Below are 25,782 nucleotides of genomic sequence, written 5' to 3' on the forward strand. Positions count from 1 at the left end.
CTGGGTGTTGGACCTCGGCTGATCAGACATTGATGACCTATCTTAAGGATAGGCCATCAATGTAAAAGTAGTGAACAACCTGTTTAATAGATAAATAAGTGGTGATACTAGGGATATCTGTTTATTAGACATTCTGGCTGCCCACTACAGGGGAAGCTGAGGTGTATACTTTTGTAATACATTTTGGCGACCATTTATCATCGTGTTTGCATCCAAAGGTTTGTACAATTTACATCATTTTTATGTAGTAAATGTGGACACCAAATTAATCAGTGTTTTATACTATTTAATAAACCACTATTTCTTTGTCGCTCCATTGGGAGACCCAGAAAATTGGGTGTATAGCTTCTGCCTCCGGAGGCCACACAAAGTATTACACTTTAAAAAAGTGTAACCCCTCCCCTCTGCCTATACACCCTCCCGTGCATCACGGGCCCATCAGTTTTTTGCTTTGTGTTGAAGGAGAGCACACATCCACGCAGGTTGTGGCTTTAACCTCTCAGGCGTCGGCTTTTTCGTCCTACGCCATGAACGCCGTCCTGGACTCGGCGAGCCGTACAGCGGTAGCATCCGCCAATTCAGTGGCAGTCCGCAGGGCCATGTGGCTACGCGAATGGAAGGCAGACTCTGCTTCCAAGAAGTTCTTAACCGTTTTGCCATTTTCTGGCGACCGTCTGTTTGGCGAGCAATTGGATGAAATTATTAAACAATCCAAGGGAAAGGACTCGTCCTTACCCCAGTCCAAACCAAACAGACCTCAGCAACGGAAGATACAATCGAGGTTTCGGTCCTTTCGGCCCTCAGCCAGGTCTCAATTCTCCACGTCCAACAGGCCACAGAAGGGCCAGAGGACCTCTGATTCATGGCGGTCTAAGTCACGTCCTAAAAAGACCGCCGGAGGTACCGCCCCCAAGGCGGCCTCCTCATGACTTTCGGCCTCCCCAAACCGCATCCTCGGTCGGTGGCAGGCTCTCCCGCTTTTGCGACGCCTGGTTGCCACATGTCCAAGACCGATGGGTGAGAGACATTCTGTCTCACGGTTACAGGATAGAGCTCAGCTCTCGTCCTCCGACTCGTTTCTTCAGAACATCTCCGCCCCCCCGAGCGAGCCGATGCTCTTTTTCAGGCGGTGAACACTCTGAAGGCAGAAGGAGTGGTGATCCCTGTTCCACTTCAAGAATGTGGTCGGGGTTTTTCTCCAACTTGTTTGTGGTGCCAAAAAAGGACGGATCATTCCGTCCCGTTCTGGACCTCAAACTGCTCAACAGACACGTGAAAACCAGACGGTTCCGGATGGAATCTCTCCGCTCCGTCATCGCCTCGATGTCCCAAGGAGACTTCCTAGCATCTATCGACATCAGGGATGCTTATCTCCACGTGCCGATTGCACCAGAGCATCAGCGCTTCCTGCGTTTCGCCATCGGAGACGAACACCTTCAGTTCGTGGCTCTGCCTTTCGGCCTGGCGACAGCCCCACGGGTCTTCACCAAAGTCATGGCAACAGTGGTGGCAGTCCTACACTCTCAGGGACACTCGGTGATCCCTTACTTAGACGATCTTCTAGTCAAGGCACCCTCCCGGGTGGCATGCCAACACAGCCTGAACACTGCTCTGGAAACTCTCCAGAGGTTCGGGTGGATCATCAATTTTCCAAAGTCAAAATTGACACCGACCCAATCGCTAACTTACCTCGGGATGGAGTTTCATACTCTCTCAGCGATAGTGAAGCTACCGCTGGACAAACAGCGTTCACTACAGACAGGGGTGCAATCTCTCCTTCGAGCCCAGGCACACCCCTTGAGGCGCCTCATGCACTTCCTAGGGAAGATGGTGGCAGCAATGGAGGCAGTTCCATTTGCGCAGTTTCATCTGCGTCTACTTCAATGGGACATTCTCCGCAAATGGGACAGGATGTCGACGTCCCTCGACAGGAACGTCTCCCTTTCTCGGGCAGCCAAAGCCTCTCTTCAGTGGTGGCTTCTTCCCACTTATCTGTCGAAAGGAAAATCCTTCCTGCCCCCATCCTGGGCTGTGGTCACGACGGACGCGAGTCTGTCAGGGTGGGGAGCGGTCTTCCTCCACCACAGGGCTCAGGGAACCTGGACTCAGGCAGAATCCTCCCTTCAGATCAATGTTCTGGAGATAAGGGCAGTGTATCTAGCCCTAAAGGCGTTCCAGCTGTGGCTGGAAGGCAGGCAGATCCGAATTCAGTCGGACAACGCCACGGCGGTGGCGTACATCAATCACCAGGGCGGCACACGCAGTCGTCAAGCCTTCCAAGAAGTTCAGCGGATTCTGCTGTGGGTGGAAGCCACAGCCTCCACCATATCCGCAGTTCACATCCCGGGCGTAGAAAACTGGGAAGCAGACTTTCTCAGTCGCCAGGGCATGGACGCAGGGGAATGGTCCCTTCACCCGGACGTGTTTCAAGAGATCTGTTGCCGCTGGGGAACGCCGGACGTCGACCTAATGGCGTCCCGGCACAACAACAAGGTCCCGGCATTCATGGCACGGTCTCAAGATCACAGAGCTCTGGCGGCAGACGCATTAGTTCAGGATTGGTCGCAGTTTCGACTGCCTTATGTGTTTCCTCCTCTGGCACTGCTGCCCAGAGTGTTACGCAAGATCAGGTCCGACTGCCGCCGCGCCATCCTCATCACGCCAGACTGGCCAAGGAGGTCGTGGTACCCGGATCTGTGGCATCTCACGGTGGGTCAACCGTGGGCACTACCAGACCGACCAGACTTGCTGTCTCAAGGGCCTTTTTTCCATCTGAAATCTGCGGCCCTCAACCTGACTGTGTGGCCATTGAGTCTTGGATCCTAGCGTCTTCAGGGTTATCTCAAGAGGTCATTGCCACTATGAGACAGGCCAGGAAACCAACGTCCGCCAAGATCTACCACAGGACGTGGAGGATCTTCTTATCCTGGTGCTCTGATCAGGGTTTTACTCCCTGGCCGTTTGCCTTGCCCACTTTTCTGTCTTTCCTTCAATCCGGAATGCACAAGGGTTTGTCTCTCGGCTCTCTCAAGGGACAAGTATCGGCGCTTTCCGTGTTTTTTCAAAAGCGTCTAGCCAGGCTTCCGCAGGTACGCACGTTCCTGCAGGGGGTTTGCCACATAGTCCCACCTTACAAGCGTCCGCTAGATCCCTGGGATCTTAACAGGGTGCTATCGGCTCTTCAGAAACCACCTTTCGAGCCGATGAGGGATGTTTCTCTTTCACGCCTTTCGCAGAAGGTGGTCTTCCTAGTGGCGGTCACATCACTTCGGAGAGTGTCTGAGCTAGCAGCGCTGTCATGCAAAGCCCCCTTCCTGGTGTTTCACCAGGATAAGGTGGTTCTGCGTCCGGTCCCGGAATTTCTCCCTAAGGTGGTATCCCCTTTTCATCTCAATCAGGATATCTCCTTACCTTCTTTTTGTCCTAATCCAGTTCACCAATGTGAAAAGGATTTGCACTTGTTAGATCTCGTGAGAGCACTCAGACTCTACATTTCTCGCACGGCGCCCCTGCGCCGTTCTGATGCGCTCTTTGTACTTGTCGCTGGCCAGCGTAAGGGGTCGCAGGCTTCCAAGTCAACCTTGGCTCGGTGGATCAAGGAACCGATTCTTGAAGCCTACTGTTCTTCTGGGCTTCCAGTTCCTTCAGGGCTGAAAGCCCATTCTACCAGAGCCGTGGGTGCGTCCTGGGCATTGCGGCACCAGGCTACGGCTCAGCAGGTGTGTCAGGCGGCTACCTGGTCGAGTCTGCACACTTTCACGAAACACTATCAGGTGCATGCCTATGCTTCGGCAGATGCCAGCCTAGGTAGGCGAGTGCTTCAGGCGGCGGTTGCCCACCTGTAAGAGGGGGCCGTTTTTACGGCTCTTTTTATCGAGGTATTCTTTTACCCACCCAGGGACTGCTTTTGGACGTCCCAATTGTCTGGGTCTCCCAATGGAGCGACAAAGAAGAAGGGAATTTTGTTTACTTACCGTAAATTCCTTTTCTTCTAGCTCCTATTGGGAGACCCAGCACCCGCCCCTGTTCCCTTCGGGCTGTTGTTCTTTTGTGTACACATGTTGTTCATGTTGAACTGTTCTTTGGTTCATGGTTTTAGTTCTCCGAACATCCTTCGGATTGAGTTTACCTTAGACCAATTTATAAGTTTCCTCCTTCCTGCTTTGGCACCAAAACTGATGGGCCCGTGATGCACAGGAGGGTGTATAGGCAGAGGGGAGGGGTTACACTTTTTTAAAGTGTAATACTTTGTGTGGCCTCCGGAGGCTGAAGCTATACACCCAATTGTCTGGGTCTCCCAATAGGAGCTAGAAGAAAAGGAATTTACGGTAAGTAAACAAAATTCCCTTCTTAGTACCTACACCACAACTTAAATAAGGGGACGTGGCAATCCATCGTTCAAAAAATGAGTTACTTAGCAAATAAAGGTGGCAAAATTTACTTGTGCCCAGATACCACCTGGTGATAAATTTGGCCACCTTTTATTTGCTAAGTAACTCATATTTAAAAAAAAAAATTATGCATGTTTTCTTGGCAGTAATGCGTATTCATATTCCATTGTTCACCATCTGCATTCTTGTTTCTTCTCCTTCCCTTTACTTGAGTGCAACTGGTATTTTGGATATAGTATGTCATGTTCAGTTTGCACCAGTTCAGACTATGAGATTAGGAAGTGTCGGCAATTCTTCTAGTTTGTATTATTTGTCATTATATGCAACATATTTATCTCTTTATTTTTATAATGAAAGTTGCAGGAACAAGTACACATGTTGCAACCTTATATTTTAAGGTCGCAAAAAAGCCACAATTTTCAAAGAATTCGTCATTAACCTGCACAATTGACACCTTGGTTTCAGACTTTTATACAACATTACAAAACATGTTTAAAAAGTTACACTGGGGACATTCCCTCCAAATTTGTTATTAAGGTGCGACTTTTGATAATTATGGCATAGAGAAGTTGAAATTGTAACACTATAGATTTGTTGAGTGTCTGATCTCACATTATTAAGCCATCGTGAGGATAGCCGTAGACACCCTAAGCTTCAGTCATAATATGTAGGTTATGGACAATCCCTTTCAGTAACAGTACTACTAAAATACTAGTATTGATCTCGGTGAGTATTAATCTTGATACTGTGTTGTTCCAGCTGTATGAAGACTTAATGAGAGATAATGGCCGTCTTCGCTCCCAGCTGCTAAACACCCAAAACTTGGTGAATGAGACTAAGGCGGAGTTGGAAAGAGCCAACCAGGTAAGAAAGGTGCCAACATTTTTGCATTCCGACCTGATGTAGAGCTCACACGTAGAAGTACTAAATAGGATTGTGCCCTCTGTGATTCTGTATATAATCTTTAGAAAATCCTTCTTCTTGACTTGATTTATTTAGGTTGCTGATTTAGTTTTTTTTTTGTTTTGTTTTTCAGAGGCAGGAAAGAAGTGTGGACAGATCCTTTCTGATTGATACCGAGAAGAAGGTGAGATGATGTGTTCACAGGCACAATTATAGCTGCTTAAGGGGGATTTTCCGCTTTAAGGAGGACCTGTCACCAGGTCAAAAGGGATCAGTTTTTGTCCTTAGGTCATTCCCTCTGCCCTACTGATCATTCTGTGTTTGTTTTAAATGCTTCATATGGTTCCAGAGATTTTTTTTTATTATTATTTAATGCGAAGCTGCTCTATGGTCTGTACTAAGGTGGAATGGCTCACAGGATAATTATGCAGAGCCACGCCCCTAAAGCATTGTGTGCGCCACGTCCCCTTGAATACACCATACAAATTAGCACTAAATTAAAACATCCATATCTCCGAAATTACTTGGCAGATTTTCAAAATGTAAAAAAATAATACTCAGGGAGGCAGTGGGAATCAGATGAGAGGAAAAAATTGGCCACTTTTGACCTATTGACAGGTTCCCTTTAAATAATCAGCTGGTCATATGGACCTCTCAAACCAAACTGTAAGGGAGCTCAGGAGGAAGTTTTCACTGTCCCTGCAGTGCCACCACAGGTGAAATGAAGTATAACGTCATTAATATTGAAATCAATGGGCTATCTGTGTGATGTAAATGGTGCTGCATTTTGCACAGTATATCGGGAAAATGAAAGCCAGAGCCCTTTTTATTAGTTTAAAATTGTGCAATAACGTTTGCTAAGGACAAACCCTTTTAATGGTTTTCATATATCCATAGGAAAAGCTAATCTTGGAGCGTAGAGTATCTGAACTGCAGGATGAGCTGAAGGTAAGGTGATACATCTGCCGAGTGCAGGGTTCCCAGCCAAAACTTTTTCTTCAATATGTTTTGTATCCAATAGTTCTGCTTAGGTTCCTAAAAATTTCTTAAAATTATCGCTACATGTACATATATAGTCCTGCCCATATGTTTGGATGAAAAACTAATAGGCATCCCTACTAGAAAACAGTTTTCAATTTCTTTTCTTAAATACTTGCATAGATGAGTTAAGTCATCCAGTAGAATGGCAAAAGCTTTACAGTCACTTAATCGGGCATTATAAAGGGGTAGCACAAGATTAGAAAAACATGGCTAATTTCTTCCAAACACAGCACCACTCCTTCTAATAGGTTGTGTCTGGTATTGCAGTTGAACCCCATTTATTTCAATAGAGCTAAGCTGCAATGAAAGGTACACGAGTTGTACCATTAAGCAAAGTGCACATGAATGGCTTAAGGAAAGAAAATGTCATTTGCAAGGCAGTTTACAGGACCCTGGTCCAATAGCCATGTTGGTTGTCTGTGATTAGCAGAAGAGCACTTTGTGAACTGCCTCTTACCCAGGACCTCTTCAGATTAGTAGACCCAACGCAAAGTCATGTGTACGTTGTGTGTATGTTGTGATGGGCATACAAATGAGAAAAGGTACTGGGGATTCCAACTGGTAGGAGGCAGTTTGTAAATCACCCGACTGGAGGCCACGGATTACTGACGTGGCCTTTGGACCAGGGTTCTGCAAATTGATTCGATTAACTCTGTTAATTAATGGAGGAATCGATAGTTGGCCTGAAGGAATCAACGGTTGGCACAGACCATGAATGAATCGATGGACAAAGCAGACCATGGAGTAATTGATGGGTGGCACGGACCATGGAGGGAGTGATGGTTGGTGTGAACCATGGCGGAATGGATGGTTGGCGCCGACAATGGCGGAATGGATGGTTGGCGCGGACCATGGCGGACTGGATGGTTGGCGCGGACCATGGCGGACTGGATGGTTGGCGCAGACCATGGCGGAATGGATGGTTGGCGCGGACCATGGCGGAATGGATGGTTGGCGCGGACCATGGCGGAATGGATGGTTGGGGCGGACCATGGCGGAATGGATGGTTGGCATGGACCATGGCGGAATGCATGGCTGGCATGGACCATGGCGGAATGGATGGTTGGCGCGGACCATGGCGGAATTGATGATTGGCGTGGACCATGGCGGAATGGATGGTTGGCGCGGACCATGGAGGAATGGATGGTTGGCGCGGACCATGGAGGAATGGATGGTTGGCGCAGACCATGGAGGAATGGATGGTTGGCGCGGACTATGGAGGAATGGATGGTAGGCATGGACCATGGAGGAATCGATTGTTGGCGCGTGGTCCATGGAGGAATTGATGGTTGGAATGGCTCATATGTTATGTTTTCCAATGATATGTCTACTTAGCTCACTTCTCACTTTTTTCTTATTGTTCCCATAGGTTCTTGGGGATCTGAAAGCTGATAACAAACGCTTGAAAGATGAGAATGGAGCCTTAATCCGAGTTATTAGTAAGCTATCCAAATAGCAGAGCTGCCTCAGGACCTGCTCCATGTTACCTGCTCTCCCTCCAGTCACCCCATTGGGACAGACCAGGTGGACATAATTAGAATATCATAGGGAGCTGGAGATTAACGGATGTTTGATCAGCCTTCCCTACATACTACCACTTCACTCGTTTTCCACGCAGCCACCCCTGAGACTGTCTGTCTGGGAATTGTCACTTAAGAGGCCACTTTACGATTTCAGAGCAATGCTGTGGAAGATCCAAAGCACCTACAAAGGGAGGAGGTTCTGTTTATGTACCTCTAAAGTTTCTGGTCTATTTTTATTTTTTGGTTGAGAGGATCGTAATCTTCAAGGTGAATTAAAGGCTGTATCTTCAGTGCAGTTCGAGTCCTGGCACTTTTCTAGAGCATCTATTTTCTACAGTCTTAGTTGGACACAAGAATCGAACCACATTAACCGATGGCCATCTCCCAAGATGTTCCTCACTATTTGGCTTAACCACCAGAGATCTCCGGCTACAAACCATATGGTATAAAAGACAAACCACAATCCCACGGTGTCATCCTTCCAATCCCTCGCCCCCTGATCTCGTGGAGTATAATGGATTATTAGAGAGGAATAAAGGCTCCGGAGTTTGGGGGTGGCTGCTGTACACGTCCTGACCACTGTGTCCTCCTCCTTGTGTCCTCCGCAAGATAGTCACAGGACGGAGAACAGAGATATGAGCGGGATGAGCAACGCTTGACCAGCCAGATCCAACATTTGGAAAGAGCACAAGTCTATAGGATCATGTTTTGTTTTGGTTTGTTGATACCTAGTTTTTTTTTTTTTCTTTTTTGTTTTTTCCTCCTCTTTTCTTATGCAACTGATGTCACTTTGTTGAGAGCTGCCGGTATGGGTAGGTAACACCATATGTTCTGTTTCATGAGCACATTTTAAACACTAAACTCTGATGCGTTGTTTCTCCCCCCACTTTCGATAGATTTTTTTTATTTTATCAGGGAGAGAGGATTTTATTTTATTTATTATGATTTTTTTTTTGTTTTGTGACATTTTTCATTAATGGATATTTGCATATAAATCCCATCCTACTGGCTGCTATAAGACATTCATGGAGCACTTCAGTCACCACATAATGTTGCTGATAACTGCCCTATAGGACACCATTCCTAGAAGACTTGAGTATGTAAATGGCTAAAGCCTTTCCACCCCAGGTAGACCAGGCCTGTTGTTCTGCATGGTAGAAAAAAAAGTCATGACGATAACGGCCACTAAATGTAACACAAAACCTCTACAATCTGCAGGTTAGGAGCGCATAGAAATCCCATGTTATAGGCAGTTTTATTGAGTTTTCCCCAAATCCCAGAGAGGTTCTGATTAAAGCCATTTATCTCCTATCTGCAGGACGGGTGATCTCCTGCTGACTAGTTGGTGTCCTATCCCTGGATTCTGCCCTGATTAGCAGATTTGGTAACTTTTATCCCCAATGTGAGATGGTTTTGCAAATGGGACGCCTGATCACAACTCCATTTATTAGAGATGTGCACATGGGGCATTTTTTGATGCAGATTTTGATGCGTTTTTTGAGAAATCTGCACCAAAATCTACATGCCTATCATGAAGCCAGCAAAGTCTATGAGATGTGTGCGCATGTTGCTTTTTTTTTTCCTTGCAGATTTTGGTGCAGAAAATATGTTTTTGTTTTTTTTAGCCCTTCCAGCCATTGACTTGACACAAAAAGCATTGAAAAAAACTGTACAAAATTGCATGTGTTTCCAGTGTGTTTTTCTGCCAGAAGGTGCAGATTTCATTTAGAAAATTTCTGCACCAAATCTGCAGCAGTGTGCACATACTCTAAAAAGCAGAGTGCAGCGCTCAGCAGCCACATTGGGAATGAAACTGCTGCTCCAGTGTAATGGTGGGAAAAGTGCACTCTTCTGCTGATTGGTTGATTGGTGCCATCAACGTGTTTTATACAGACACCCCCTTTAAAGAGGTGGTCTCATACTTTTACATTGATGGCATATCCTTAGGATAGGTCATCTATATATGATCGGTTGGGGTCCAACACCCAGCACCCCCACTGATCAGCTGTTTTCGGTCCCGGCAGCAGCTGTAAATGCTCAGCTCTGGAGCTGCTCCATCTTCTGATAGCGGCTGTTGCTGGGTACTGCACATCCACCACCTATTTCTTAGAATGGGAAGCAGATGTGCAGTACTCGACCACAGCGACTATCAGAAGATCCAGAATGGAGCATTACGTGCCGCCTGCTGCTGCTGCCGGGACCGAGAACAGCTGATCAATCAGCGGGGGTGCTGGGTGTCGGACCCCGGCCGATCAGACATTGATGACCTATCTTAAGGAGAAACCATCAATATAAAAATAGTGGACAACCTCTTTAAGCAGGTTTTCACGTCAGAGACTAAAGTCAAGGATCATTTAAGCCACACTTCCTAATCTAATAATGGGGCCTGGACTTAGCAGAAAAGATTTAGTTTTTTGAATATAGTAAAGTATTTGTGTAGTTTTTTTTTACCAAATTGCACAATTCTAGGTTATTAATGGTAGTGCCAGTACACGAGGACGAAATGTTAGTGCCACCGATTGTGTGCCGGAAGGACATTGAGCTGACGGACAAGCTGGGGTTAACCGTAATTGCACTGTCCCTATTCTACTGTCCAGAGAGCCAAATCAACATCTGGATGCCATCACTTTTTTTTAACCTCTGATCTTCCTGTACTCTCTGTACAAAACAACAAGTATTAATCTTTTTATTTATTTTTTTTTTTGGAGAGGGTTATTCAGTTTTTCTGTGCCTGCGTTCTGATATTGAAGCCCACTATTATGTACCCCAGAGATTAGAGAGAGCCCCTATAGAGTATGACCCCCTGGGCGATCAGTCCATCCCTCCAGATCTCACTGCTCCTAGTAGGTAACTCTCCATTTTGGCTCATATATGCCTCCTTCATGATGTCACTGCATACGGAGGGGTTGCCTTTATAAAACAACCTCTTTAATGCCCAAACGTATTTTTACCAATACTCTTTTTAAAGGCTACTTTACATGCTACGACATCGCTATCGATCTCATTAGCGATGTGAAATTCTAGATCGCAAGTGCGATCTTTCGAGATCGCAAGTGCGTACAATAACCTATGTGGGATCTCGAAAGATCGCACTTGCGATCTAGAATTTCACATCGCTAATGAGATCGATAGCGATGTCGTAGCATGCAAAGTAGCCTTTACACTAAACCTATATTGTCCAGGATAGAAGATGTCTTTTATTAGGCGTCCATACACATTACAGTAAACTTGATCGCACATTACACATACACTCATTTGGAATGTTGCTTTTTTTTTTTTTCTGATGACTTCATCATCAGCTGAAAAAGCCCCACTCTTGGCCAATGTAGCCTGTGATATATTTTGGGCGATTTGTTCATTGGCTCATTTTCAACTATGTGTATGGGGATCTTAAAGGTGGCATTATTGTGTGTGTATATGGTAATGCCTGTATGTCATATAGGATAAAATGCAGCCTAAATTTGTGTCTGGTCTCCATGCTGCTAAGCCTCCTTCCTCTAGGCATACTTATGAGAAAATTGCCAGCCCTGTTTAAAAGTCAGCGACTCTGTCCTGTCCCCTCCAGTAACTTCTGTACTCGGCTTGGCTGAGATTGCACGTCAATTTCAATAGAGGAATGAGGTGGAAAGAATGCCAGACATCTCTGCTTCTACTTGCCTGATTAAAAAAAAAAACAAAACAAAAAATATAGCAAATTTCTCCCTGCTTACCCGCAAAGATCAGCTATCTTGCAGCCCTCCCTTACTGATTATATCATAGATGTGCACTGGTGAAAACTAAATACTCCACCTTCATTTATGATATATTAGTGGGAAATTGCACTGTTACCAGCTTAAAGGGAATCTGTCAGCAGGTTTTTGCTATTTAGTCTAAGAGCAGCATGATGTAGGGGCAGAAATCCTTATTACAGGGATATGTCACTTATTAGGCTGTGTGCTGTATATTCAATACAATCAGTGTTTCTCCATCGTTTCATTGGGGGACACAGGACCATGGGTTATGCTGCTGTCACTAGGAGGCTGACACTAAGTAAACAGAAAAAGTTAGCTCCTCCCCAGCAGTATAACCCCTGAGCCAGAGGCGGGCTCAATCAGTTTTTAGCTTAGTGTCGTAGGAGGCTGATGTGGGCTGTCTCGGCCCCCCTCAGCCATTTGCTTTTTTATTGCGCTTTTTTCTCTTATATCGGCGCCGCTCATCGCTCTTATACCTGTCTTTTTTCTCTATGCAGGTATTCCCTTCACTCTTCCATCCGCAGCCCTGTCGGTACCACTCCACAGGGTCGCAGGAGTTTTGAGATTTTGGGCCCTCTCCCCCGTCCGCCCCCGCTGGTACCACTCCCGGGGGTGTTCGTGTGGGCAGGTTGTCGTGGGCACCCCTGATTCGCCCTGCGGTATCACCCCAATGGGCCTACAGGGACATTCAGCAGGGATGGATCCTTTGCAGCGTGCTGTGATCTGACGGGCCCTCACCGCTGCTTTCTGCTGCTGGGGACTCCTTCCCCCATCATGAGGTCCACTTCCCTGCCTTCTACACGTTCTCTCCCGGAGTCTATAGTCTCCCAGGGCGAGGGCACCGTTCACAGGCAGGGGCAGGGTGCCCTGCCTGCACCGCCTCCGTCGCTGGGCCTCCGCCGCCGAGTTCAGGTAGGACCGTTTTCCCCTACCCTCCTCCTCGGCCCGCTCCAAAATTTACTCCCCGGCGTCCCCATCAGCGCGCCGAGGTTCCTCGCCGCCGCCGCCGCCTGCGGTCGGGTCCGCCGGCGCTGCCTCTCCCCGCGACGGCACCTCTGCTTCGGCCGCTGTCCTCGGCGTACCCAGGCCGCCTCCGCACAGCGTGCCGAGGATCCTCGCCGCTACCTGCGGTCGGGTCCCCCGGAGCTACCTTGCCCGCGACGGTACCTCTGCTCCAGCCCGGTCCTCGGCGTCCCCAGGCCACCTCCCGCACAGCGCGCCAAGGATCCTCTCCGCCGCCGCCTGCGGCCGGGTCCGCCGGCGCTGCCTCTGCCGCCCCGGCACCTTCAAAATTTAGCCCCCGGCTTCGGCCCTGTCCTCGGCGTCCCCAGCCCCGCCTCCCGCACAGCGTTATTGGCCGCCGGCCTCTCCGTTCCCGCCCTCCGCCCTGCTCCAGGCATCACTGGGGGGTGGGGGATATTTTTTCCCGCTCACACAGCGTCCCATTTTTAAAAAAAAAAAAAAAAAAAAAAAAATAAAAAAAGTAAAAGGGAGTTTATACCAGACTCCTAGTCTGGGCTTACTGAGGCCGCAGCAACACTTTCTTAGGGGAAAATTAGAACACACTCTTCTTTATTTTGTATTTTGGTCAATTTTCATTAAAGTTTTCCGTACATGAGTTTTTTATACCTTAACTCTTGCAGTACTTTCGGGCACTTCGTTGGCTTCACCTTTTGTATATCGCGCTCCCAGCTCGAGATTTTAGTTTTTAGTCCCCTGGGCGGGTTAATGCCCTGTCTCAGGCCATAAATCCCCTCGCCGTCATCCCTCGGCTTCGCGCGCACGCGCTGCGTCCCCGGCCAATTCTCTGTTATTCCATCCATAGGTCTAGCGCAATCCGCCCAGGGTCTTGAGTCCCGTTCCAGGGACCTTTACCTATGCTAGAAGCGGACCCGCCAGGTCTCGTCTTTTGTGGCCCCCCTGTGTTTCCACCTTATTCCCCAGGTCCAGACTGCCCTTCCTCCGGCAGTCTCCCGACCTCTCGGGTGATGGCCCAGGCCTTCCACCTCTGTTGGACTTCAAGCAGGACCTGGATGTTTTGCCACATGACGAAAAGCCTGCCGGAATTGGTGAGTCAGGCCGTAAGGCTACGGACAGCCCTCTTATCTCCGTGCACGCAGGTCCCCCTTAAGTCATTGGGAGCGGACCCGTGATGTGCTCAGACGACATCCAGAGCTCGCTGAGTTACCGCGTGCTCACAGTCAACTATCAGACACGACGTTTACCAGCGGTAAGTCTTGTCATCGTCATTATTCCCTTCTCCAAAAGGGGTCCCGGAGAGAATGGGCATGCCACACTGGAGTCGCTGGCTGATCACAGACAACAGCCAGACACGGCGTTTACCTGCGGTAAGTCGTGTTATTGTCTTTATCATTCCCCCAGAGGGCTCTGGAGAGAGGGGGGCATGCCGCCTTGCAGGAAGGACAGGAAGGTGGAGGTCCCTGCGGTTTTCAGTGGACATCCAGTTCGCCGTATGACTGCGTGATCACGTATATTCCCCGGTCGCAATTTTTACCAGCGGTAAGTCCTTTATTTGTCTTACCCCTTCTCGAAGAGGGCTCCGTGATAAAGGAGCACGCTTCCCTGTACTCGACCCGCCCGGGTTCCTCCAAGCTTCTCGTCCTTATCGCGACGCCCCGCAGGGACTCCACGGACACTCTACGCAGCGGTCCTCGCGCCACCTATGCCGACCCAACGCTGGTTATCAGCTTCAGTGAGTACCCTCTCTTCACAAATCTGGTGTCTGCCTGCCACTCGGCCTGAGCCTCTGACATCAGTGTGCCTACCGATTGAGACCTCTGACTCGGGATCAGGAACGCAGATTCGGCATCTAGGAAGTCGCTGACTTCTCTTCCCGATCTAGGAATCGCCCACTAGGAGATAGGCAAGTCCAGTTGATCCGCCAGGTTACGTCAGGATAGTGTACATCCCTCCCCAAGGCTCCATAACGGAAGGGTACATCCCTTTTTCCTACATCGGACCAGAGGTGCCAGGATCGTCCCCTCACGCTAGGTCCCAGCCGTCCACGCCGCGCCACTTCAGGGAGCCTCTATCCCTCCAACAGCTTCTCCGCCTTCCGGGGCAGTGGACCGTTCCAGTTTTTTTTCTAGAAGTGCTTGCAGGGATCACTGTCCCTGCGCATCCTACTCTACAGAGCTGCTAGGCCCTCTTCTCCCAGAAGCGACCGGGAGGCCCTGAGTTCTCTTTTCAAGGACCCTCCCTTGAGTTTGTAGTCCGTCATCATAACGTTTTCATTACCAAGGTAGCGGTGCTACCGGAAGGAGTCCTCCTTGACCCCGTCCCGGTCCATCGTCCATCAGGCACGGTATTCGCGCCGTTTCTAGAGTGGGTACTCCTCGCGCAGGAGTAGTTTCATTCCGGGCACAGAGTGCGCCTCCCGCGCCACTTTTTCCTTCGTTTTGTTGCTATGCGAATCCTCGGCAGTCTGTGGCGGGATAGCGACGGTGCACTTACCATTTTTCGTCCCTGACTCTCCAACGAACCACTCAAGGAGGAGACAGGAAGGTTCCGTCTTCGCGGGTGAACCGCCAATCTCCTTCTAGCGGACCGGTCTCCGCTTCCGTCCCTTGGGAAGCTTCCCCCCCTCCTCTGGGGTTTAGTGTCAACCGTCTCCAGCCTCCCGTGCTAGGGTAGGCTACCCCGACATTCCTCAGCACGGTCCCGAGGGACACCCCTAGTGTGTTGTCTTCCCTTCAACATTCCGATTTCATAGCCATCCGGTTACCCGGTTACAGTTTCCTCTCTGAGTCGGGGTTGCCCAGTCAGGTTCCAATCGGTCCATTCCACAACGGTGACGTGCATCATCCACCAGGATGACGCAGAGAGCGTCACGGCAAGGAAGAGGCCAAGAAGATTTTGCTCTGGGACGGGGCCCTTCACTCGCTAATCGCGGCAGCACATCCCTAGCGTGGACGTTTGGACGACCGATTTTCTCGGTAGGATGGACCCCGCTTAGGTAGAGGGCTCCTCAATAGGAAAGTCACCAGCCAGACCTCTGATGAAGGAAGACCTCCACTCGTGGACCTTTTGAGCTCCCGATCCAACTTTCAAGTCATTGGTGCTTCAAGGGTGCCACCTGCTCTGGACTAGATGACGACGCCCTCGACTGGTCGTGTAGCCTGGTCAGACTCTCGCGCATCTTCCCGCGGCTTCCCATGACCTCGAGGGTTCTCAAGATGGATCAAGGCAGACGATAGCTCGAGGGTGGCACAGGCGAGCATAGTTCGCATAAATTACTCATCTCCTCGCAGATGCGCCGTGGCTTCTTCCAGACCGCCACATTCTTCCGTGTCGGGGTCCCTCTACTTCTACTAGGACTCAGAAGCCCCAAGTTCAACGGCCTCACCTGTGGTTCCCGGGTGCTGGCTCGGTCAGGTCTGGGACACAATGATGGCAGACAATGAGGAGGGCCGGGAATCCAGTCTCCTCGAGGTTTTGTTTCCACTCGGAAAGACCTCCCCCGGTGGTGTGAGGACCGCATCTTCGGAGCCCGTTCACTTCCCGTCCTTCATTCATGGCTTTCGCTCAGAGAAACGCCCATCGGGCTCGGCGCTTTCATAGTTCACTGGAAATGTGAGTCCCTAATCCAGTGATGGGTTTCCTCAAGGCTCCCCTTTTCCCTGCTCCCTCCTGATTTGAGAGGTGGGCTCTTCGTGGCCATCCGGTGGTTACGGACGGCATCGGGGCGGACAGCCCTCTTGTAGTCTTTTCCACCACTTTTCCGGCTCCGCCAGCAGGATAAGGGGGGGGCTCCAGCCAGAACCCTTCTTTTCTGTCTGGGTCACCTCGCCTTTCCTTCCAGAAGAGGACTTTAGGTCTCGGTTCTTCGGTTCTAGGCTCCCCTCTCAGCCTGAAAGGGGCATAGTTCGTTCTAGGGCTGGTACGAGCCCTCAGTCTTTCGTGTCTGCAGGACACCATTTTTCGGTTTCACCGACTGTCAGTCCATCCTTCCACCCTGGCCCAAGAAGCGTATGCCGGCGCCAAGGGCCTGAATATCACATGGATCCCTTCCTCCATATGTGAAGACTATCACATGAGGGACGGTCTTCCGCCGCGGTCTACCGAGCAAGGGGCACTCCTGAACGGTCGGACTCCAGACGTCGATCGACCAGGTCCTCTGGTCCGCCACCCAATCTAGTCGGCGTACCTTTCCTAGTTTCTACCAGGTTCTCACTCGAGCTTCGGCAGAGGCCAGTCTTGGCGTAAGGTTTGCGGGTGGCAGTGGCTCACCTGTAACACCGTAGGTGCTTGTAGGTCCGGGTCAAGCCCGGCAACGGGAAGTGACTTCCTTCCTATCTCCGGTGATGGTTTTCTTCCCACCCAGGGACTGCTTTTGGACGTCCCATGGTCCTGTGTCCCCCAATGAAACGATGGAGAAAGAAGGATTTTTGTGTACTCACCGTAAAATCTCTTTCTCTGAGTCTTCATTGGGGGACACAGCACCCACCCTGCTTGTGTTTATTGTTATGTTTGACATGCATGTTACCCCAGTGCCCATATTCCCAGGTCACTGGTCTCACGACTGTTCGTCATAGTTTTTTTGTTACCTTGTTTTATCCAGTATTGTTTGGTTCTCCTCCTACTGCTTGTGCACTAAACTGATTGAGCCCGCCTCTGGCTCAGGGGTTATACTGCTGGGGAGGAGCTAACTTTTTCTGTTTACTTAGTGTCAGCCTCCTAGTGACAGCAGCATAACCCATGGTCCTGTGTCCCCCAATGAAGACTCAGAGAAAGAGATTTTACGGTGAGTACACAAAAATCCTTCTTTTATCAGCAGGAGATTATCACTAGAGGACTATGTCTCATGTGCAGACCAGTCCAGCTAATCTATGTAACCCCGCCCTCACAACTGATTGGCAGCTTGCTCACAAGGTACACAGGAAGCTGCCAATTAGAGGGTGTTGGCAGGGTTATATACAGGAAGCTGCTAGTCAGGGGTGTGGATGGGGTTATACACAGGAAGCTGCTAGTCAGGGGTGTAGACGCGATTATACACAGGAAGCTGCTAATCAATAGTGTGGGCGGGTTTATACTGAGGAAGCAGCCAGTCGGGGGCATGGGCGGTGTTATACAGAGGAAGCTGACAGTCAGGGGTGTGGATGGGGTTATACACAGGAAGTTGCTAGTCAGGGGTGTGGATGGTGTTATACACAGGAAGCTGCTAGTCAGGGGTGTGGACAGGGTTATACACAGGAAGCCGCTAATCATTAGTGTGGGCAGGGTTATACTGAGGAAGCAGTCAGTCGGGGGCATGGGCGGGGTTATACAGAGGAAACTGACAGGAGTGTGGGTGGGGTTATACACAGGACGCTGACAGTCAGGAGTGTGGGTGGGGTTATACACAGGAAGCTACCAGTCTTGGGTGTGGGCAGGGTTATACACAGCGCCGTATTCACAGCTCTGCTACATCTACATCAGACAAAACTGGGATTCCATCAAAACTGCACCAAGCAGCACAGTAAGTGACACATCACTGGAATCAGGGTCTCCACCCCTACATCATGCTGCTCTCAGATTCCATAGCAAAAATCTTCTGACAGATTCCCTTTAATAACATTTCTATTTCCCCTTGCTCCCTTTCTTATTAGAAGAAATTATGGTAAAGCCAAAATGGAGTTGTTGTAAGGTGCAGATATTCTGACCAATGGCTGTATGCTGCAAGGAGTGAGGGCAGCTGCAAGCAATTATTATCTCTTAAAGGAACACTAAACATAGAAATTGCCCAGCGGATTCTTTCTTTTGACCCTCCCAGGAGATCACTCATGTGCTCAGAATCCCCTTCACTTCCAGTGTCTGGCCGTTCAACAACTGGTTGCAGCAGGAGCCCCAGATTCGATATGCCAAAAAAATGAAGCACCACGCCTTAGCTAAACCCTATTCCCTCAGTCGTTCCCCACCAAAGAATGGAACAGATCAGCAGGAGATTAACCTCTCGCGCTTTCTGCAGAATTTCTGCTTTCACACCGTTTATTTTTCACCGTTCCTTGCTTTTTTCAGTGCTCAGGACCCATTTTTGGTCCTTGTCAGTTTTTACAATCTTTCTTGCATCCGTTATTCTTACATGTGGTAGCCATTAACCAGCACTTGGATTACATATATGTTTTATCCGCTTTTTTGTTTTTTTGGGGCCTTTGATACTGCATTGGTGAGTTTGATCCGCTACACAGATCACAGTAAGACTAGTCTTAGTTTATTTTTTTACTGACAATCAGTTTGCAAAAAAAGGGGGATGTGAAAGGGCATATTGAGTGCAATGGGTCACTAGCCGTAAAAATAACGGATTGCGAAAAAACTGACTTGAGGCACACGCAGAAAATCCCAATCGGAGGCAGAATGATCTGTGTTTGTAGGTTCAGTGTTCCTTTAAGAGGAGAGTAATGGTAGTGGGCACATACTAGAATGGGTATGCACTCTGTTAGTATATGGCTCAGTGATTACCACCCCTTATATTTTTTACACCACGTCTTTCATGGAACTCATTTCTTATTCATTGAACGCCGGACCCTTATTTCTTCCCGTGGGCACTTTTTGGGTACAGCGGTGACTTCAGCCTGTGACAAGGCAGAATCTTTCCGTACTCCCGAACTGCAGAGGGAGAGAAGTATTTTTTTAAGCTGCGGCAGGAAGCAGAACAGTGAGAAAAAGCAGGAGACTGAATCCTAACAAATTTCCTGGCGTTCAGCCCAGTGAGGGACGTCAGGGGCTGCAGAGCCGGCCGCCACTGTAAGCACAGGCCCCTCGTAGAGGACATGAAACGCATGTTACTCCCATTACCTCTCCAGTCTTCTGTGAAACCTAATCCCCTGCATCCCCCCTTTTCCTCCTCCATCCGTCTACTTTTTGCATCTTTTTTGTTTTTTTTTCTTTTTTTTCACTCACGTGTTATTAATATTTTGTGCAATATATTATATTTATAAATGGTTTTACCGAACACTGCGTTCCTTCATGCTGCAGTTACTGCCTTTTTTTTGCTTTGATATTGTTTATATAATTTATAAATGCACTGTTTTATTTTCCAAAGCACTAATTTGTGTGTTTTTTGCCCATTTGCCAATGGTCTGACTTGTAGACCTGTCTCCGTGTGTCTATGCCCTGTACTATCCTATTGTGTCAACAGCAGGAATTTGGCAAACGTTGCGTCGTCTCCAGCTGCGGGTGCATTCATCAGCAGGTGGAGGCCGGAGCGGTGCCTTGTATCTGGCTCATAGACGTGAGCTTGTGGTTCAGAATTCCCATTCCAATAATATCCTTGTGTGTACGTTTGTCCTTCTCTACAGCCGTGTGTGTCTTACTGGTGACGGGATACCCTCCCATCACACCAAACATACAAATAAACTCACTTTGAAACATGCGTCTTGGTATCTGAATTGCTTTTGTGTGACGAATAAGACTATATTAGTTCCTTAAAGGGTTATTGCCATTTTTTAAGAAGGATATTGTCAGATAGTACTTGGAAAAACAAACACTTGCAATTTACTGCTTCTTAAAATTTGCATCCATTCTTGAGATATTACTAGTGTTGAGCGGACCCGGATCTGAAAAATCCGGATCCGCACAGTTCAAGGGTCTGATCCGAGTCCGACCACTACCTGGGATTCTCTCTCTCCCTCTCTCCCACTCTCCCACTCTCCCTCGACCCATTCGTTGCCTAGGAGACCGACCACTCCTGCTGTCTAGATTGTAAGCACTGTGCTGAAGCTGATTAGGATTATGGCCAGCCTCAAAACAGGAAAAAAGAGCTTGTAAGCACTGTGCATGTTCTGCTGTCTAGCAGTGGTGGTCGGTCTCTAAGGCAACAAGAAAAGTGTTAATATTTTGACAACAAAGGAATATTTTGATTAGCAGAAAATGGGAAAATTGCTTGTATTATAGTGTCCGACAATACTCATTTATGAAGATGGGAATAATATCATATTAATTGTATAGCTCATAAAAAATGAAGTGTTTGCTACTTGTTCTTCAAAAGAATGATCTTTTTGAGTAGTATATCACTATGCACATGCACATCTATCTAATGGGCCAAATGGTAGTGGACATGTATACTTCGACAATATCCCCACAGCCAGGTCTCTGCATAATAATCCTTTTTCCCTATGTATTTAGCCCTGCTTGTGAGGAAGAGCATAGAGACTTCAGTAAGGGCTGTATTACACATCCTGCTTTTCGCCAGTTTTGGCGCTCTCTAGTACAGTGTGATACAGTACAATGGCAGAGCGGCAACTTCCAGGTCACATGACAGCATGTGACCGGAGCTTGTCGCGCTGCCATTGTACTGTATCACACTGTACTGCAGTGCGCCGAATCCAGCGAAAAGCCAAATGTGTGAAACGGTCCTAACATGTCAGTAGAACTGACTCTTCTTCAGGGTAGTAAGAAGGAACTATATTGTCAGCTGCCAGAGGGGGAAGGAGACTGATTATGCTCAGCAGTGCAGAATAGCAGCAGCTCCAAGAGTGACACTTAGATGCAAAAATTATTGAATGAGTATTTTTCCGTATTAGAAACACCACAAATTACTTTAAACCAGAAGGCCTGGCATTGTTGTTGGGATTCATTAGCAGCGGACAAAGGGGTTTGTCCACTATGAGAAGCCTCAGGATTACGGCCATATAAAGGTGTGTGTTCTGATCCATCTGTAGGGTAACAGACGTGTAACAAGATCAAGAGATTCTATAAATATGTTTGTTAAATTTGTAAAATGTAAAGGTGCCAAGCTGCTCATTTCCATGTGACGTTTGCAAATCCATTGGATCAGTGGGTAAACTGAACTTAAAGGGAATCTGTCACCAGATTGCTTTGCTCCCTCATCTGAGAGCAGCATAATGTAGAGACAGAGACCCTGATACCAGTGATGTGTCACTTACTGAGCTGTTTGCTGTCATTTTGATAAAATCTATGTTTTCTCTGCTGCAGATCTAGCAGTTATACAGAGCTTATGAATATGCTGGACTACCTGCAGCAGGCCAAGTAGTCCTCTAATGATAATCTACTGCTGATTAACGTTTGATTTTATCAAAACTACTCTAAGCAGCTCAGTAAGTGACACTCTCTTCCTTCATCATGTTGCTCTCAGATTAGGTGGCAAAAACCGGAAAGTGCATCACTTTCGACATGACCCCTCCGACATCGCACTTGCGATGTCGTAGTGTGCAAAGTGCCCCTAAGTGTTAGCTCATCTGCGACCTATCAGTTTCATCCTGGAGTAAAGGAATTGCACCACAAACCCCTAATAACACTGACTTAGATTCCCTTTAAAAAAGGTGATGCACCTTTTTTAAAGGGAATCTAAATCAGTGTTATTAGGGGTTTGTGGTGCAATTCCTTTACTCCAGGATTAAACTGATAGGTCGCAGATGAGCTAACACTTAGGGGCACTTTGCACACTACGACATCGCAAGTGCGATGTCGGAGGGGTCATGTCGAAAGTGATGCACTTCAGGCGTCGCACTCGACATCGTAGTGTTTAAATCCTAGATGATACAATTAACGAGCGCAAAATCGTCGTAATCGTATCATCGGTGTAGTGTCTGGGAATTCCATAATTACGCGACTGCGACAGGTACGATGTTGTTCCTCGTTCCTTCGGCAGCACACATCGCTGTGTGTGAAGCCGCAGGAGCGAGGAACATCTCCTACCTGCATCCTGCGGCTCACGCCGTCTATGCGGAAGGACAGAGGTGGGCGGGATGTTTACATCCCACTCATCTCCGCCCCTCCGCTTTTATTGGCCGCCTGCCGTGCGACGTCACTATGACGCCGCATGACCCGCCCCCTTAATAAGGAGGCGGGTCGCCGTCCAGATCGACGTTGCAGGGCAGGTGAGTCCATGTGAAGCTGCCGTAGCGATAATGTTCACTATGGCTGCTATCACAAGATATCGCTGCTGCGATGGGGGCGGGGACTATCGCGCTCGGCATCGCAGCATCGGCTTGCAATGTCGTTGTGTGCAAAGGGCCCCTTAGGGGTACTTCTCACATAGCGAAATCGCTAGCGAGATCGCTGCTGAGTCACAGGTTTTGTGACGTACCAATGATCTCATCAGCGATCTCTCTGTATGTGACACTGAGCAGCGACCTGGCCCCTGCTGTGAAATCGCTGATCGTTACACACTGTTCTGGTTCATTTTTTGCTCATTGCTCTCCTGCTGTGAAGCACACATCGCTGTGTTTGACAGCGAGAGAGCAACGATCTGAATGTGCAGGGAGCAGGGAACCGGCGTCTGGAAGCTGCAGACGCTGGTAACCAAGGTACACATCGGGTAACTAAGCGAAGCTCTTTGCTTGGTTACCCGATATTTACCTTGGTTACTAGCGTCCGCCGCTCTCAGGCTGCCAGTGCCGGCTCCCTGCACACGTAGCCAGAGTACACATCGGGTAAATAAGCAATTGCTTAGTAACCCAATGTGTACCCTGGCTACAAGTACAGGGAGCCAGTGCTAAGCGGTGTGTGCTGGTAACCAGGGTAAATATCGAGTAACCAAGCAAAGCATTTTGCTTAGTTACCCGATATTTACCTTGGTTACCAAGCGCAGCATCGTTTCCACGAGTCGCTGGTGGCTGGTCGCTGGTGAGATCTGTCTGATTGACCGCTCACCAGCAACCATGCAGCGACGCACCAGCGATCCTGACAAGGCCATATCGTGGTCGGAATCGCTGGTATGTCGTTTTTAGATCTATACAAACATATAAGGGTACCGTCTCACTAATGTGTTTCTTCACCTGCCAAATATTATGTGATCTTATGCAGGGAATTATATGGCTTTATGCTCTCTTTAAGGGTTACCATCTCAGTTAGCAAAACATGCTGCATAATGAAATTGCAAACGCCTATCACAGTTACTGATTATGAATAGACAGCTCCTGTTACACAGAAACATGTAAAGGATGACACCACAGCCTGCCTGTCACTATAATATATTAGTTTAATTAGGAGAGAAGTGCAATTGTAATGTAACAGAGCAAGCAGAGATGGTACTGGATCTAGCTGCCCATGTAATGCAGTACTCCTACAAAATAGGATTTATAGCCAAGCATAAAGGAACAAAATGCAGGATGAAGTCTGAGAATCAAGATGAAAAAGTTGGCTGAATTGCAGGGAAATACAGTATTTATAATAAAAGCGCATAGTGTGAGAGATAATCAGGTAATTGCAGTGGTGTGAACAAATCTGATCCTTTAAACTTTGAAATTCAATAGTATGAAGATAGAACAAAATCATTGTGTATCTAAGGGGAACCAACCAGCAGGATTTTCATATATAAAGTAAAGCCAGTGCTATACTGGCGCTGGGATGCTGAATGTAAGCATAGCTTTTGTTCAGAGATTGGATGTTTTATTTTAGAAATATGTGCAAATAAAGTTCCACCAATGCACTGCTGTTTGATTGACAGGTGCAACAGGAAGGGAATATGTGGGTCGAGTCCTGCAATCTCTTCCCGCCCCTGTCTGCCTGCCTGGCCTTCCTCCCACTGTCGCCGTCATGCACAATAATTCTGGCACCTGCACACTATCAATTGGAAGTATTACATAAAAGTCTTCACTAAGATGGGGTCAGCTCCTGTGCATAGCGCTATCTCCGGGGCCGCCATATCTGTGAACACTATCGTCTTTCAATGGACTGCTGTATGTGCTATGCGGGGGTGACGCATGTTCCCTCGCATCCTCTGCTCTCTATGTGACTGCGTGAGAGTGCGGTCACAACAGAACTGCAGACCGCCCACAAAATTAGTTCACCGGTCTCTTGATCCGCTCGCTTCACGTGTTCTTCTGAGTGCGTTTTGTGACATGCTGATTTTGTGGGTGATTTGCAGTTCTGTTGTGACCGCGGCAAGAGGAGGAAAGCCAGGCAGACAGACGGGGCTGGAATAGATAGCAAGACCAGACCCACATATCCCCTTCCTGTTGCATCTGTCAATCCAATATCAATGCATTGCTGGAACTTTACTTGCACATATTTCTGAAATAAAACCTCCAATCTCAGAACTGAAGCTATGCTTACATTCAGCATCCAGCACCAGTATAGCACTGGCTTTACTTTATACATGAAAATCCTGAACATTGGTTCCCTTTAAAGATATGCAAAAAACTTTTTTTAAGATAATATTATAAATACAAATCATCTGTATGCATTATTCAGAAGAAAAAAAGTGCACAGCCGGTAACAAAGTCTTGAAAAAGAGGTAACACCAGCCGCCTGGTCTCAAGGTCAATATAGGGAAAATATCCATGCTGCATTAAACAATACAGAGCAGTGGAATACAGAACAAATGGGCGAGGGTGGCAAGCTGTGCCCCTGCTCCTTGGCACTGGCGTCATTTGCCCTCTTGTCGATTCATGCTTGATTGACTGTTTATCCGCATTACTATACTACGATTTTATTATTTGACAGATCCTTTTGCATTTTCTGTTTTCTATGTGTAAGCCCGGCTTATCAGCGTGTTACACCCTATTGTGGGTTTTCGTTCTTCCAAGCTGAATGGCCATTTGTCACATTTTAGTTCTGGGATCTGCAGTACTGTGCTTCTCTGTTCTGCTTTGTTAGTTTATTTTCCCTATAGTGACCTTGAGAATGGGTGGCCATTGTTTCCTCCTTTTTGGAACTCTTTATTGCTCTGTCTGGGTAATTTTAATACAATCAAGTATATAGATTTGTTTTTTTTAACATCGGCATGATAACCTTTTTGCATATTTCTAGGATTGCAAGGCTAATTTATACTAGCACTGTATTAATTGGCTTTCCATGTAGGATTTATGTTCTTTAAGCTTTGGTAAGGGTACCGTCACACTTTAGCGATGCAGCAGCGATCCCACCAGCGATCTGACCTGGTCAGGATCGCTGCTGCGTCGCTACATGGTCGCTGGTGAGCTGTCAAACAGGCAGATCTCACCAGCGACCAGTGACCAGCCCCCAGCCAGCAGCGACGTGGAAGCGACGCTGCACTTGCATGGAGCCGGTGTCTGGAAGCTGCGGACACTGGTAACTAAGGTAAACATCCAGTATGGTTACTCGATGTTTACCTTAGTTACCAGTGCACACCGCTTAGCTTAGCGTGTGCAGGGAGCAGGAGCCGGAACTGGCAGCGTGAGAGCTGCAGAGGCTGGTAACGAAGGTAAATATCGGGTAACCACTTTGGTTACCCGATGTTTACCTTGGTTACAGCTTACCGCAGGCTGT

General features: G+C 48.1%; 2 protein-coding genes across 5 annotated transcripts in view; one reads left to right on the forward strand and one right to left on the reverse strand.

The window, feature by feature from the left end:
* LOC142254255 (protein phosphatase 1 regulatory subunit 12A-like) overlaps nucleotides 1–9,826 on the forward strand; it is a 37,583-nt gene extending 27,757 nt beyond the window's left edge. For 3 of the 4 annotated variants that reach the window (XM_075325265.1, XM_075325267.1, XM_075325266.1), the window contains 4 exons: nucleotides 5,151–5,255; nucleotides 5,428–5,478; nucleotides 6,192–6,242; nucleotides 7,705–9,826. In XM_075325265.1, coding sequence (XP_075181380.1) covers nucleotides 5,151–5,255; nucleotides 5,428–5,478; nucleotides 6,192–6,242; nucleotides 7,705–7,791 — 294 coding nt within the window. In that variant the 3' untranslated portion in view covers nucleotides 7,792–9,826. Of the gene's footprint in view, nucleotides 1–5,150; nucleotides 5,256–5,427; nucleotides 5,479–6,191; nucleotides 6,243–7,704 lie in introns of those variants that run through there. The other variant, XM_075325268.1, reaches the window with a different exon arrangement.
* Nucleotides 1–25,782, reverse strand: part of TKFC (triokinase and FMN cyclase) — a 742,129-nt gene that overhangs the window by 256,728 nt on the left and 459,619 nt on the right. The window lies entirely within an intron of this gene.

The sequence above is a fragment of the Anomaloglossus baeobatrachus genome, chromosome 10 (genome assembly GCF_048569485.1).
Source record: "Anomaloglossus baeobatrachus isolate aAnoBae1 chromosome 10, aAnoBae1.hap1, whole genome shotgun sequence".
In the NCBI taxonomy this organism is placed as follows: domain Eukaryota; kingdom Metazoa; phylum Chordata; class Amphibia; order Anura; family Aromobatidae; genus Anomaloglossus; species Anomaloglossus baeobatrachus.